This window comes from Bacillus rossius, chromosome 11, assembly GCF_032445375.1.
Source record: "Bacillus rossius redtenbacheri isolate Brsri chromosome 11, Brsri_v3, whole genome shotgun sequence".
Lineage (NCBI taxonomy): Eukaryota > Metazoa > Arthropoda > Insecta > Phasmatodea > Bacillidae > Bacillus > Bacillus rossius.
The window spans coordinates 55,264,482-55,281,253 of NC_086338.1; the positions used below are offsets into that span (position 1 = coordinate 55,264,482).

The 16,772-nt window shown below is 36.4% G+C and overlaps 1 protein-coding gene across 7 annotated transcripts in view; it reads left to right on the forward strand.

Annotated features, from left to right (window-relative positions):
• The window catches only part of LOC134537035 (serine/threonine-protein kinase tousled-like 2), a 148,126-nt gene that overhangs the window by 2,737 nt on the left and 128,617 nt on the right, over positions 1-16,772 (forward strand). For all 7 annotated transcript variants that reach the window (XM_063377237.1, XM_063377240.1, XM_063377236.1 and 4 more), the window contains one exon: positions 6,628-6,679. In XM_063377237.1, coding sequence (XP_063233307.1) covers positions 6,649-6,679 — 31 coding nt within the window. In that variant the 5' untranslated portion in view covers positions 6,628-6,648. Of the gene's footprint in view, positions 1-6,627; positions 6,680-16,772 lie in introns of those variants that run through there.

Genomic DNA, 16,772 nt, shown 5'->3' on the forward strand with positions numbered 1-16,772 from the left:
AATACAGTTAGGTAGTGTTATAAATATGGTGCTCACGAAAACATAACCCATTGGGCTTACTTGGTTTATTTACTCTGTAATGTGACAAGAGGTTTTTCATTCATATTGGGTTAACCATTCAGTTTCCTAGCAAGTTTACGTAGATACCTAAGTTACTGTGTTGCAAACTTTGAAACAGTGGCAGTTTAAAAATGGAAATAAGTTTGAATGTTGCCATTATTAAAAGATGCATGCAGTTGAATTTTAAGATTGTTCAGAATTTAATAACTTCAGGTGTACAAAATTTTACCCTAATTTAAAATTCTTAATTTAGGCTACATCATAATTCAAAAAATATCTTCTTTTTTTTTTTGTTGTGCCATATGTTATATCAGGAAATTATTATTATTATTATTTTTTTTTTTTTTTTGTAATTTACCCAAAATATTTCTACTTTGTCAGTTCTAGTTTAAGTATTTTTATATAATTTTAGTTTTCATTTTGCATATGCTTGCTTTTACACTTGTTGTCTGCTTGATTCAAATTTTGAACTTAAGTAAGTACTACTTGAGTTTACTTAATGAGCTAATAAATTTCACCTAGTCATATGTTTTTGTAAGCACTTATATTGGTTGGGTCCAACATAGATTTTAATTAAAAGAGTTGCTAAATATTTTTTCATGTGTGTGACCATTTTCATTTAAAAATTGTGTGTAGTTTGTTTACATACCATACATTCATATATTGAAATATCAATCTATACCTAGAAAATGGCTGAACTATAATGTTTATGCATATTAAAAAATTGTATCCCTAACTTGTAAAGGTAGTAGGTAAAAAAGATAATGTTGTGAATAGCAGCAAATAATTGGAAAAAAATGTCAGTTATTTTTTAGGGTTTTGCAAATGTTACGAATTATCTCTCAAAAGACCCTTTTTTTAATTTTACAATCAAAAGGGATGATACCGGGAGATTGACTGTGAAGAAAAACTATTAAAAAATTGGGAAAGAACAAAATTATTCATTAACCTACTTCAATAGCTCTCCATACAAATTCTTTTTGAATTGTATTTGAACTCAAAAATTGCTAAGTGGAACATAACCAAGCAACAAACAAATAATCTTAATTTCAATTTTAATTTAAATCTACCCAAAAAAAAATTATGGCAGTGAAAGCATCTCGGCCTAGCTGTAAACAGAACGTTAAGCCAAAAAAAAAAAAATTAATTAATTAAATTCCATATATTATATATACTTTTGGGGTGCTTAGTTAATCCTCCTGCAAAGTACATAATTAAAATTTAGGCTACTTTCCCTTAATTTTTATTGCAAATTGGTGCAGAGGGCATACTGTTCCACCCTCAGCACTTACTTAACCAAACACCAAATTAATTTTAAGCTTCAGAACTGTTACGTTGGTTCTAGGCATTACATAGGTACATTTTCCCTGAAAATGTATTGCAGAGTTTTTTTTTTTTGGTACAGTTCTCGACCAGATGAAAAAAAAAATATGATCCATGAAAAAAAAAATTATCGCGTCATGAATTCGCTGTCCCTGGGGTTTGATTGACAACTTGTAGATAGAGTTCCTGTGTCTGGAAAAAAAATAGCATTTCTTGCTGCCAACCACATCCATGCGCAGTGCTAGCAAGTATTACAGATTTTCTGTAATTATTACTGAGTCAGGATACCAGTCACGAAATTACAGTGTGCTATTTATTTCAGAAACAGAGAAACTTAATCACAATTACCAGCAATATTGTATCCGTATTTTATATACTACTTAAATCTCACCCATAATTCTCATGTAATGAGAAGGTAAACATTTTTGTAAGGTACATAAGATAAATATAAATCCAGAAACACATTTATATTTTTAAATATTAAGTGGTTTGCAAACCTGTGTACTAGTGTAATTTTTAAATTATTTAATGGATGATTAGCTCATTACTGCTTAGGATTGAGTGTTAAAAATTTAGTTGAATATAGTATTTGGTGTAAAATTCATCACGATTGTTTTACATAGGTTTTTTTGGTAGGTATGTATAAATGTGATTAGGTACTGATGGGAGTGCTTGGAAGAGGCAGCATTGCATACATATATGTGTTAGCACTACTTTCACGCACTTACATATTCATGTGCCAGCCAACATCTTGCATGTACCTTTCGTCCACTGACTGCCTGACTGAGAGAATGCAGAGGTCTTCTAACAAATATTTTACTTTTTTTTTTTTTTTTTTTTTTTTTTTTTTTTTTTTTTTTTTTTTAACATTTTATATGATGTTGTAAGTTTGGAGGGTGGTTTTGATACTAAAAGATGATACTAAGTAGCCATGCAGACCCAGCGTTTAAATTCTAATAATAATAATAATAAAAATAAAGTACAGAAAAATATACTACAATGGTTGGAATTATAATTTACTCAATAATACCAGCTTAATATTTTTTTTTGGAATTGTATTATATACTAAAACTCGCTTTGTTTATTAGGGGCTTTGCTCCCTAACTCCTGGTATCTTGGAACAGTTTGATATGATAAAAAAACAAGACTAAATTATTCCTGGGGTTACTATAAAAAGTTTTGGTATTAAAAGTCGATAGGATTAGCAGTTTTCAAGTTAAACCATGTCATACGGACAGACAAATTTTTTTTTACGTAAAAAATTGGTTTAAGTACCTAATTTTCTAACAGGAAAAAATATTTAATAATTTTTTTCAAAATCACAGACAGTAAAGTTTTATTTATTTATTTATTTATTTATTTATTTATTTATCTTGATTTATAGCCATACAGATTTGGGGAGGTTCGGTTAGGCAGATCCCTTAGTCTACGGCTATGTTACGACGGAGATTTTGTTAATGTAGATGCCCTTGCTTAGTGACATGTTAAGACCGAGAGAGTTTTTTTTTAATGCAGGTCCCCTAGCCTTTTACATACCTACCACTACTAAATTGTGTTAAAGAAGTTTGCCAAACACAATGTTCTATATGTTGGCGACTCCTTCATGAATGCTACTGGGAACTTCAAGAATGACAATGTCATCAGGAAGTCTAACTGTGCTGAGCAGTTCGTACAAAGGTCAATGCCAACATACTCTATAGTCTGATCTGTCATGGAGCACGCCAACATGAGAGGAATTTGCCGGAGATGTAGCGAATGTGGTGATCCCTCCGTAAAAAATGTACCTGAAGGTGATTCCAGGAATACGGTACCTAGCTTGAGGTTGCGCACTTCCGAGAGGTCTAATGGTGACTGAGCGACTGATGATTGCAGTATGATGACTTAAGGAACTGTTTAAGAGTCGATCAGAAATACTTACGTTTCTAGTTACCATCAATACAGTTCCAGCCCTGACACAGGATGTGATGTGGCACGTCTTTGCCAGTGGTATGGTGTGGGAGCCGTACGTTCTCATCCGGTCCTTGTCACACTCCCTGGTCAGCATTCACGTAGCTTCTTTCTGCCGTAATCTCCGTGTTCATTGTTTACTGTGTCTTTTATTGCATAATGCACATTAATAATCATACCACAGGACCGTCTAGAACTATGATCATCAGATATGAGAAGTAAAGAGCAGAAACATGTTCCTGACCAGACAATTTGTGGTCCCACTCTTCTTCAAAAGCCTTTTGCGGATTCTCGCTTTAGTTGGAAAAACTCTCTGCCAAATTTAATTGTGTCATCGTGCACTTTGTACAGGTTCCCTGCCGACAAGGGATGAGTCAAACGCCCGAGTCTTAATCCCCGTGGTTCCGTTCTATGCGGTCCTCCCAAAGGGAGTTTTCAAAAGCATCCCACAAATCGTCTGCAGGAGCTCCCACGTTGAAAATAAATTAAGAACATATCATAGGGCTGAGCGTCAATAGAGATGCCTCTTGCAATGCATGATGGTACACTTCATCAACTCGGACCAAGACAAGCTCACAGGCGACTCTGTGAAATGTGCGGCAATCAGGTCCGCTCCATGAAAGAAGATCGACGTAACCCCGGCACGGAGTTAAAGTACTGTTCACATATTTTCTCGTGCAAAAAAAAAAAAAGGTTTGCTGTTTATGTGCATGTGAAAACAAATTTGGAGATATGATCATATGTGAATACTTTTATTTGAAATACCGTACAGCGCAATTTTGTGCCGGGTGGATGGACCTCTTTATGGATGGAATAAAAGCATTACTTTTTGTTGAAGTTCTTCATAAAATATTTCCATATGCTAGTTTGAAGTTGACCTAAGAATACTTTGAAAGTAAGTATGCTAAACTGATATTTCTTTTATAATATAAGTTTTTTATTTCATGTTAAGATGTCTCATAAAAATTTTTTTTCAAAAAATTTAGTAAAAAAAAATGCAATAATGTTTGCAGGCTTTCACGGCCATTATCTGAAGTAGTTTGGCTTCTGGGTTGTAACCGTGTCCTTGGCAAATAATTCACCGACGTTTCAATAGACATTGCAGTTGCCGTCATCAGGGAGCAGTTACCTACTGTTACCTACTGCTCCCTGATGATGGCGACTGCAATGTCGACCGAAACGTCGGTGAATTATTCGCCAAGGACACTGCTACAACCCAGAAGTCAAGCTACTTCAAAAAATGTTGTAATTAATGAGAACTATAGCATTGATGGATGTTACCAGTTGTATGATATTGTTTAATGTAATAGATAACATTAATTAGTGTACATGAAAAAAACTTTCAAATATTTTACAGCGCTGGGTGGGTGGGTGTGTGGTCTTAAATGGCCTCAAAATATTGTTATCAGCAGGGACAGGCATTTTTCATGGAAAAATCTGAACATCCATTAGACTGGAATATGGTATACCTTATTGGACTGGGCCATTCAGGACATAGACACCCTGATTCGTCTCAGAGGGGAAACTTGGCAAACCTTCCTGTGAACTGGTAGGGGTTTTCCAGGCCTGCTCCCGTTTCCCTTAACACCCCGTCATTCTGCTCGTGCTACTTTCTGATCTCTTCACCATTCATCGTCTCTAGCGACCCTGATCTCGACGAGATGTTGAGCCTCGACGCTTTAATTTTAGTTTGTAAGGCGCTTACTCATACTTATTTCTTGATAAACCTTGACCTAGAATCAAGGACATTAATTAAGCTAATGTATAAGATAATACTCATTAACAAATAAAAATATCTTCTCTCTCTCTCTCTCTCTCTCCACCTTTTATTTTTGTGAGGAAATTTTTGTTATTGATTTTTCTCCTTGTATAATTATTAGATTTTATTTTATGAAAAGTGTAACTTCTGAGTTGGATGATTATGGATGTGTTAGGAGCTAACATAATTGTAAAGCAATAGTATCTGTTGTAAAACCAGATAGAGTGGTATGTGATCCAGTGTAGAGCCTCTGCTACGATAAGGCATCATATCAGCGTGAACCATTTAGGCCGGTATTCCAAGACACACAAATGATGGTTTTGGTGTTGAATATGCCACACCTGTGCCCTAACCCTATTTCCAGTGCACTACAGGACACGTCCGGTCCCTTGTTCTTAGGGAACGAATTTGGTCCCTATCAGTTGCCCATATGCTGGCCAAATTCAGCGCATGCGCAGAGATCACTTTTTCGTTGATTTCGTCCAGATGGCAGGCAGGCTTTTGGCACCATTAATTCGTGTTTAGCCATTTTTGTGATCGTCGGAAACGTACCTAGTGTGTTGGTATGCCGAATGAAACTTTATGATAGCGAAACTATCCTGGAACATATTGTATACACGTTAATGGTCATAACAAGGAATTAATCGCAAATTGAAGAGTTTTTGAGAAAATTGGAAAGGCGGTTCTGTGTGTGTGCACTGGTGCTGCTGTATCTAGTATTTTTGCCATAACAATTGTATCGATGGTTGCAGATTTGTTTCCTTCCTGGGATTCGGTTTGGACATGTTGTGGAACACAGCCTGTGAGTTAAGTTATCATTGTATCTCAACAAGGCAGTGCTTATTTGCTACCTTACCCAAACGTCTTTTAATACCACCCTTACTTAGCACATTGTCCTGTTAGTGTAAATTTGAGTTCCCAAAAGTTCAGGTTTCCACTTGGAAACAACAGCAGGAAATAATAAAGAAATGGATATATAACGACTAAAAATATGTCTTCGAAAGTGTTATGGTATATTAAACAATGGTAGTTCATATTCTTTAGATGGAAGTTGTACCCAGAGGGTACTAAAGAAGTAAACTTGCGCAATAAATATAATATTTGTATTTCATAGTTCAACCTTTAACTAGAGCAAATTTAGATCCCTAATTTTAAGGGTCCTGAAAATTAAAGAATTTTTAAACATTAAATTTCAGAACCTGAGAGTTGTAGATTTAATTTCATAACCACTCCATAAATTAATAACTGTTGGTTTAATTTTGTTTTCCAATTTGTTGCGGTTAGAATGAAATGCCCAATGGTGTAGCTAAGGTGACTGGCGCCCCTCGCCAGACTTGAAAGTTGCGCCCCCCCCCCCCTCCTCCTTCCCTTCGCCGGCGCCACTGGCGGGGGCCACTCCTGCCACCCGCTTGCTACGCCACTGGAAATGCCTTAAATTTTTGATGTTTGCCTCTGAGGTGCTTGACAGGTGTTTATTGTTTTTTAAATCTTCAATGCATATTTGCAAATTGTGTACTAAAGATGTATGTTTGTTGCAGGTGTAGACATCCTGTAGGCTAATGACGGAGAAGGCGTGGAACTCCTCCGGTGGTAAGTAGCCACTCGTGGGTGTGGTTAATTCTTTTTAGTCGAAGCTTTTCATATTCACACCAGCTGCAATAATTTTATAGTATTAGTCATTTCCATTATTTTTTTTTTATTAAATTCTAACATTATCTGAACTTCGAATAGCTTGGTCTTGCGATGTAGATGAATTTTTTTGTTTGGGTGATCATGCATTTTAGTATCATACACATAATGTTTGTAATGAACTTTAGACTTTATAATGCGTGTCTTGGCTATGACACCTAAACATTGTAACAAAAATTCTTCCTATGCAGTGCAGATTCAGTGTCGTTGCCAGATAATAAATTTTTTTGTTCAGAAAATTTCCGAAGTCTGCGAATTTTTTTTGTTAGAGAAGAAACCGCATAACTATTGAGTTAGTGTTTCAGTCATGCACCCTTCAGTAATGAACAACGAACAGAAAAGTTTATTAGTTTTCTCAGCGATTTTGTGAGTCTTTAATCAACACAGCTTGAGAATGTCATCTCCAAGGCACGTACATAGCTAACAAGACCTTGCTTGGATCCCGGATTAAGTCTCTTGCCATTGGCTCTAGATGTACAGCACTGTGCATAGTCCAAACACACAGGTGTATTATGCTCACATGCTGCATATATATATGCAGTGTTTGTATTTGAGGTTCATCTGTTGATCTAGGTTAAGTGTGCTCTATTAACATAACTGTATTATGTAATTCATTTTATTTCACTCACATAATATTGGGCTGTTATGAATGTAGTTTTTTTTTGTTATTTAGTTAATATTTTAAAATATTTATCCTAAACAATCATCCATTGAGGAATCTGTATGACCTAGTAGCTAGAACTAGTACCTTCCATATTGTAGTAAATTATTTTTATTTTAGTTTATATGGCCTCGTTAACGTCATGATGCTGAGTATATAAAACTATTTAAAATAATGGTCTTCAGCTTTTGACAACCCATTACCCTTCATTGTATTTGTGATTCTAACTTAATGATCTCTTAAAAATTTACTGTATAACCCAGGGCTATATAATGTGTATTCACCAATGCTGTTAACATTAACAAGAGTTTCATCAAACATAGAACAGAGTAGACTAGCAGTGTTTAGTATTACATATATTTTCGTAATTTTATTTGTGTATGAATGAGATTTAGTGTTTTTTTAATGTAAATAACACACATTATTCTTGGTAATTTAACTACGTATTGGTTTTTCGTTGCACTACCGTCTCTTGATTCTGTGACATGCTGCGTTCGTGATTTGGTCTGGCCGTCCTTTTCTTTGCTAGGTGAGTGGGAATATTATTGCTTCGGTTCTGAATTTGAGGACACAAAAGACCTAAGCCGATGAGACCTCCAAGATTATAGTGGACTCTGGACCTTACGTGTGCAGATTCGGTCATGAATAGAGTTTAAGTTCCCGCCTACGTGGGCACATATCTGGATTTTTTTTTTTTAAAAAAAGTGTGAAAAGAGTGAAAATGGCTAACATGTGTGTTTTTCAGAACAATTTATAGGCATGAAACTCCAGATAGAGGTTCTTGAAAGCAGTACAGGGGACTTGCATTACATCTTATTCTTTATTTCTCCGCCATGTAATGTTACGGTCACCATTCAAATCTCGTAGTTGTCCTATGCATGGCAAGCAGACTGCGGGCCAGAGGAGACACCGCGCTAGAAGCACCAGCGAGCGTCGCACTTGTCATCCCTTCTCGCTGACACACATACACCCCTGGCCAGGCACTGACCTTCACTGCGTAGAAGAGGTGTCTCGGAGGATCCAGTAGACCGGTGCCCCGATCCAAGCCTTCTGGACATTTCACACTAGAATACAAATCTTATTTACAGCTGCGGGAAAATAAGCGCTCTCAATCACAAGTTGTTACGAACAGGCATTTCACATGGATTTTGTAAAGTTGTCTACAACATTTAAAAGTTTCAGTTGTTGTGACAAGTGTTGTTGGTACTTGTAAAAAAAAACAGTATTTGTCTACATATACTTCAAATATTTGGAAACTTCACCAAACTTGTAAAATAAACATTTGGTGACATAACCTCATTTAATTAATGTAAAAGTAACTGTTATTATTGTTTAGTTGCTGCATAAGAACTTAACCTCTTTATAGGAGAAAATTAATTTAGTAAGCTTGTATATTTTGAGGTATGTAGGAAATTTCAGCTGCATGTTTATATGTAATCTTCAATTGTCATTAACAAAAAGGTTTACTTAATGGAATTTAAGTAAATCACTTGAATACTTGTGAAAATTCACTTTTACTTACAAATGTTGACATAGTACTTTGTAACACTTGTAACTGGATATTTTCACAAACTTGTTAAATTATACTTGTTGGACATAAATTTGTACTTTTGTGAAATATGTCTGAAACTATAACTATGGCACAAAATAAAAATTGTCAATTTAGCTATTGTTAAGTTATGATCAGAAAGGTGGACCTCGTTTGATAGAGTTCATAAACTATGCAAGAAACACAAGACGCAAAATGTTCAATAACGACGTTTTTAAATACCAGTTTGTCAACTATGCCAGGTGCATAGATGCAACGCAAGCATTTGTCAACTTTCAACTTCTTGAATTTCAGCTCGAGTTTACAGCTTGCATATTTGAAGTGAATTGTTCAAGAAAAAAAATTAATGGCTTAGAAATTAAGTGCATGTAGAAGGCAACAGTGTTTTTATTGGATACTGGCTGAATTACCAGGCGTTGCCCGGGGTGTATGCAGAGTGAAGAGGGTTAGTTGAAAAGGTGATGGGGATATTTTTAAAAAATCATTAATTTTTTTTAATGGCAAGTTCGCAAAATATAATTAAGTAGTCACAAAATTTTTGCTTTAAGGGTTTAAAGGGCATGCCTACCTGGACACACAGCTTGAGAAGAAACCACGCAATTTGAAAACTAGATATCTGAGTGGTGTCTGTTTGCGATAACCATTTAAGAATGTGCTGAGGATGGATGAGTAGTTCTGTTTCCATATTTCGTTTTTAAACTGTCTTCTTAGGAGAGTGAAAACATCTTTTTTTCTTTCCAAAATCAGTTGTAGACTGGTATTTTCCTCCTATTTTGAATGTCCAGTGTGCAAAATTTCATCAAGTAGCTTTACATTTTTGTGCAAGGGACTGAAAAGGGCAATTGGTATGGTTTTTGCGGAAACAGATGTATACAGTAGTTTTTCTCTTATTTTGAATATAAGTTGTGCATTATTTCATTGAGTCTATATGGATCGTTATTCTCTGTCTGTGCAGCACCTTATCACTCAGGTAAACATTAATTAGGTAACTTTTGAGGATCATACCTGGCCAGTTATGGTCAAAATTCAATACAAATTTAGTTTTACATTCACTTGTATTAAGACAAGTACTTCTACAGTTTGACACAGTATGGGGAAAAAAAAAATGAATATGCATTTTATTTAAGGGGGAGGGCTAGGGACCGAAAGACTTAATATCGGTTTCATTGGTTTTCAAGGCCTTAATTTTTTTATATTGAAAAAATGTCTTTTTAAATAAAATCATAATTATTAATAGTATTATTACATTTGTAGTCATTTTTTAAAAAAAAATTAATTAAGGTAAACATTTGCAAGTCATTTTTAACTTAAGTATTCAATTTAATTATATACTTAGCTTTAAAAAAGGTAAATTTTGGAATAAAAAATTTTAAAATTTGCTATTGCCTGTAAACTGCATAATTAGTTACCTATCTCTCCCCCCTCCCCCCTCCTTTTAAAGGCTCAGCCACAATTGATATTGTATTAACACATAGATAGTTATAGCGATAAGCACTTTCACAACACAAAACTAGCATGGTGGCATGCTGCAACAAACACAAGCTCAACCCCATTACTTTAATGTGTTTATTTTGGTTATTTTAACAGTTTGGTGGTGTATAATTATAAGCAAACTTTTTTTTGTTAATGGGATTAAATTGCATAATAGCACAGTAATTGCAAAATTAATTGCAGCAATGAATTATTTTCTCTTTTGGAAATTCGACAGTGATGTTTATATAGTTCAACACCATCATGTGAACATAATAAACAAAAGAAAATAATATTTGGCATACACTAGTCAACACATGAATAGTTATTAAATGATGACATAGTAGAATGTTGAGATCTTCTGATTGGCTGAAAACTTGTCACGGTTTTAGCAGTAACATAGTATTAAGCAAGAGTCAAACCCAGAGCAAACTTTACAGAATACTAATTATTAGGCTTTTGTGAATGCTTATCACAATGTTGCTTGTAGCTGGTCATGTTGAACAACATGGAGTTCAACTGTTATGTATAATACTGTGTCTGTGTTGTACTTAAAATGTTTGTTGATTGTGGCTGGGTTCCAACTGGAAACAGACACTGAACCATAGCGACGTGATTGTAGGGACATTGCAAAAGTATCAATACTTTTTGGTGTTGAATATTTTTCTTTCCATACTGTTATTTTTGTACTTGGTACATTTTAATCAATACTTTTCCCGCATGAGAACTTTTTGGCAGGTACCTTATTGAATAATCCATTAAAAAATATTCTTAGTAAAATGAGTTCAAACTTTGTAGTCCTGAGACACAAAACAATTAGATAAAATATATTGTTTTAAAATTATTGTACAGAGGAAGAATGGAAAGTTAAGGGTGATTTTTATTTCTTATTTCCATATTTAGGTTCTTTCCAATCGATCAAAATTTCACTGATCATTTGTTTTGTGATTTCGTGTCTTTTTTTATTTATTTTTGGCTGGTTCTTAACTGAAAGTTATTACAAAAATATTGTCAGATTTATCGCGTGTCTTGTTATTTATTATTTAACGTGAAACATGAACTTTTAAGTATTAAGGGGGGTGCCACCCATTTCAGGTCAATATTTTATATTTACAGTAATTACAGATATACTTGTAGACTTTTTTAATTGTTTAACTTTCACGAAATGAAAAATATGTACAGCGAATACTTTTTGCATAATTAGCTGCCAAAGTTACTTTTTTTTTTTTATCGTTTTTGGGTTGTACAAATAAGGAAAATTTAATTTATTGCAGAACTGAAACTTTTTAGTTTTAACTGCAATGACATTGGCTACTTCATAATATGGTTTGCATTTCTATCACAAAAACTCATTTCATGTTTTGTGGCTGTCAAAATCGTAACAAATTTGAAAATTTTTAAATGCCAGGTAAAATAAATTAATATTTTCTGAAATAAATTCAAACCATTTCTTGAAGAAGCCAGTGGCATTGCAGTTAAACCTAAAAAGTTTCAGTTCTGCAATAAATTAAATTCTTTTTTATTTGTACAACCCAAGAACGTTAAAAATGTAACTTTGGCAGCTAATTATGCATAAATTATGTGCTGTGTATATATTTCATATCGTGAAAGTTAAACAATTAAAAAAATATAAAAGTTGATCAGTGATTAATACAAATATAAAATCATGACCTGAAATGGGAGGCACCCCCTTAAGGAAAGGTGTCGATACCTCGAGGTATCGATACTTCCCATTCCGGGGGTAATGGTGGTCGCAGCGTGCGTGCGGAAACCAGTGAGTTGGGGGGGGGAGAGGGGGGGCGCGGTGAATCACCCCTCTCGAACCCTGTTTGCGGCCCCCCTCCCCTTCTTCAACACACCTTACCCCTCCCTTCTGCGTGCTCAAAGTCAACCCAGTACCTCCTCATAACGGGGGGTCAGCATGACTAATGTTCCATGCGGGGCCCGTGATCGGCTGGGGAAGGGAGGGGGGGGGGGGTAGAGTCTCGTGTTTGCGCTAAGGCTTACGTCACGAAGGCGTTCCTGTCGCGGGGTAAGTTTGCCGGCGCCACGTTGTCTGCAATTATTTTTTTTGTGCCCGATTCCGGATCTTTACGGAATAAACGTATGGGAAACGGGACTTAGAAAGGGAAGTTATCCGCGTCAAGCCGTTCTCGGAAAAGCAGGAAAAAAAAAGACCCTGCACGTTTCGCCCATTTCACGTATTACCCGTGTTGTTCGATGCGTTTTCCTTGTGGCGTCGAGTAGAAAACGGTAGATGCTAATGTAGATATTCATCTCGCCTTCACTCGAGAGCTTCACACAAAGTAGACCTGGAAAATTCGATACATTATTATTTTAAATATAATCAAGAATTGATAACGTGTTATATGTATGGACCAAATCTTTTATTATTCATCCCTACCCGCGTTTATATATTTTCATTTTCGGGTAATTATTATTTTTTGTTTTTCAAAGTAACTTAGGTAACGGCAAACAAATACACAAATAAAAAATAATCTGTGGTCAGGCAGATGTATAAAAAACATACATTAAAACGGTTTTTTTTAAAATATATTTTCGTGCTATTTTACAGTTTGTACTTATCATGCTTCTCAGTGGAGATTATTGTTCATAGCGTCAGATTCTGATGGCGCAGTCTGACCTGTATGAGCCTCGAAGTTCAGCAGCCATTTTTAATTAACTGTTTTATTGGAAAGATCCCTCAGGCTTGGAACCCCTCTACCAACCTATCTGAGCAGCCGGGATTTGTCACCACGCCAAACGGGATTCAGCCCCGGCGACATCATGTAATTAAGCAAAGCAGTCTTATTTTGTTAGCCAGTGTCTATGATTTACATAGATCCTAATTTTATTTGTCTGTGACAGTAGGGTTAACCAATCCAATGCCATATCCGCAATTTGCACCATCAGCGACCGCGCCTGAAGTGAGCTTATGTTCAGTTAAGTGACAGCGAGTCAATTTCTCACGACTGAGGGCCGGTTTCACAAAGTCTGGTTATCGTCCGATTATCTTCCGATTAAAATGTAAGCGCTGGTTAGCAGAACTACCTGTTTCTCAAATTAGGGTTAACGGTAATCGGCCGATTAACTGATGGGTAACCTTTGGTTAAGTTAAACACCAGAAGAAAGGGTCCGATTAGTTGGCTACGGCTGATAGTTGTGAGGTTATGTATATTTTTGAAGCTGTTTGAAACCACTTGGTGTGCAAAACAGAGATAATTGATTGAAGTGCCGCAGTGATTATGGCGAATGTCTTCCGCGAAATTCTTGTGCTTTCTGATATTTAAGATTTTAATGTGTTCGCTGTGCTGTCTTCGTTGTTTCGTCTACGATACCTGTTTAGGTTTATTGTTATAGAATCTGATCTACATCAGCTTTTTTTTTTTTAACTTGTTCTCTGTGGGTTTATGTTATCATTTATTATTTATTTTGCATTCTTGAATTTTTTTCCTTGACCGTCAGTGCGAAACTGAAATGGCGTATGTCCGAAAGATTGTAATAAATTAGAATCCCCCATTGCAAGAATATATAAATTCGTTATTATTTAACTAAAAAATATCAGTTTATAGTGTTAGAAATACGCAGTTTTATTTGGCGTAGTTACCCCGTGGGCGGGCAAGCCGTAGCCAGGATTTGCGAAGGAAGGGGTTCCAGTGTGACCCTTCATGTGATTTGTTTATGAGTCTGTTTTTATGACTGAATCTTAAAAGAAAATTATCGATTGTCACTTTCAATGATCAGGGAATAGTAAACTTTTAGAACTCCAACGTTTACATATTATAGTAAGTTTAGAATTGACGTCGCTTGATAATAGAAAACTGAACATGTTATAGTTTAAAATTATTTAATGGTTTCAATACCGTTCGATTGTTTAATGATTTCGTTAAAAATTGATGGGACATGTCGGGCTATAACGGGGAAGAAATATGTTACAGTAGTCCACTAAGGATTACTGCAATCTCATTATCTCTCCGTAACCTTGTGTAGTTACACTGCTATAATTATCTTAACATTGTCACTCTACCCTGGCTCTACTATTTCTACCCCTGAGGCTACCCTTACCCTCTTAGTTCTGCCCTTGGGACTACCCTTAACCCTTGTAGCTCTGCCCTTGAGGCTACCCTGACCCTCTTAGCTCTACCCCTGGGGCTACCCTTACCATTGTATCTCTGCCCTTGAGGCTACCCTGGCTCTACTAATTCTACCCCTGCGGCTACCCTGACCCTACTGGCTCTACCCCTGGGGCTACCCTTAACCTCTTAGCTCTACCCCTGGGGCTACCCTGACCCTCTTAGTTCTTCCCATGGGGCTACCCTGACCCTCTTAGCTCTACCCCTGGGGCTACCCTGACCCTCTTAGTTCTTCCCATGGGGCTACCCTGACCCTCTTAGCTCTACCCCTGGGGCTACCCTTACCCTCTTAGTTCTGCCCTTGAGGCTACCCTGGCTCTACTAGTTCTACCCCTGAGGCTACCCTGGCTCTACTGGCTCTACACGCAGTCCCGAGCGGTCCACGTGTCGCTCTCTGCGTTCGCCCGTCAAGGGCAGGGAATCCATTGTCAAGACGTCATTAGCTCTGTAGCCATATACGTACAAACAGCACAACTTAATAACAATTTTTAATGTACTTTAATTATATTTTTGAAAGAAAAAATTTGGAATGAGTATTTTGGAAATTCATTTTCTTATTGTATTTTATTAATAGCATGATCTGATATTCAATTATTACCCTTTTTCAAATCATTTTTATGTCGTTAGTATAATTTTTTTGGCCTTTTTTGACAATAGAACATCATTAATGGAAAACCTTGTTTATATTTACCGTCTGCTACAAATATTTTCTCAAGCGAAAAAAAAATTGATTTTTGGAATGGATAATTTTTTTCTTAAGATTTTATACAACCCGAATAATACCATTAAAAGACAAATTGTGTGGTCTTGGAGAAATCAACCAATAGCGAAATTACATATATACTATAACTTATAATAATTATCGCTAGCATATACAATAAGAATTTTAATGTTAACAATCTGGGCAGTGTCAATCTGGCAACAGAGGTTGACATTGGTCATGTACTGCGGTAAGCCTTCTTTTCACAGACGAGAGAGCCAAAACCCGAAGTTCCCCGAAGTTCATGCTTTTTTTTCCCGTATCTTTAATGTAGCTATCCTAACCAAATCAACCGTCCACAATGTTTTGAAGTATTTATAATGTAGCTAACCTAACCTAATTGACCATTAGTATCCTTTTATCAACACCGCCATATTTATTTACAATGAACAAAAAAAAAACCCGAAGATGCACGATCGGGCGTTTGGCTCTCTCGTCTGTGAAAAGAAGGCTTCCCCTGTACTGCAGTGTAAACGTGAGACGGACTCGTATCGTTAGTGTGTGTGTGAGAGGGAGTGTGGAGTGTGTGTGTGAGAGGGAGTGTGGAGTGTGTGTGTGTGGTGGGGGAGGGGGTGGAGGGGGTACCCGCATGGCGTCGCGCTATCACCGCTGCTTTACGTCATCTCTGCACTCACCCTATTGGCTCCTGGGTCGAGGCCGCGTCCAAGTGGCGGTGTGCCTGAAGACAGCTCCGACAAGTAGTGCCGAAACGTCCCAACCCCACAAGCCAAGATATACGAGGCCTTTTTTTTTTGACGTGATAACGTCTTATAAATCGACGAACGCCGGCCGCACGCACGAAAAAAGCATGACTCATTGTCACGTGTTCCGCCTGAGCCGAGCGTGCAAGAACCGGCCAACCACCGTGCGAGAAAATCTTCTATATCAAACAGGTTAAGGCGGGCTTTTTAAAAGCAGCAATTTAAAAAAAAATTGATTTATTTGTTCGATTTCGTCAGTTCAAATTAACAATTTATTGACATTGATTTTTGATTTCAGTTTATTTCTATAACTAATTGTTCGTGATTATATTTAAACAAATTATTTAAATTAAATTTTCAAAAACTGTAAATAATATTTGAAAATTAAAAAAGTATGCAAATTTTCATAAATGTTTTCTTATGACGTTATCACGTAAAATTATAGTCCGTAAACCGATTTTACAGACAACCCCCCCCCCCTTTTTTTTTTTTACTACGTGTGTGGTTGATAACCATTTTCTTGGGTTCTGGGTGTAGGCCGTGTCAGGTATCGCAAGACAATTGCCTGCCACGGACCTTCACCCAGAAGCCAATGGCCGTGGAAGCCTGCGATCTTTATTAAGGGCTCCGCCTACCCGGGCACACACACGGTGCGCAGAGCTTCAGGAAAAACAACGCGATTTGAAAGAAACTACTCAAGATATCCGCGAGTGAGGGTCT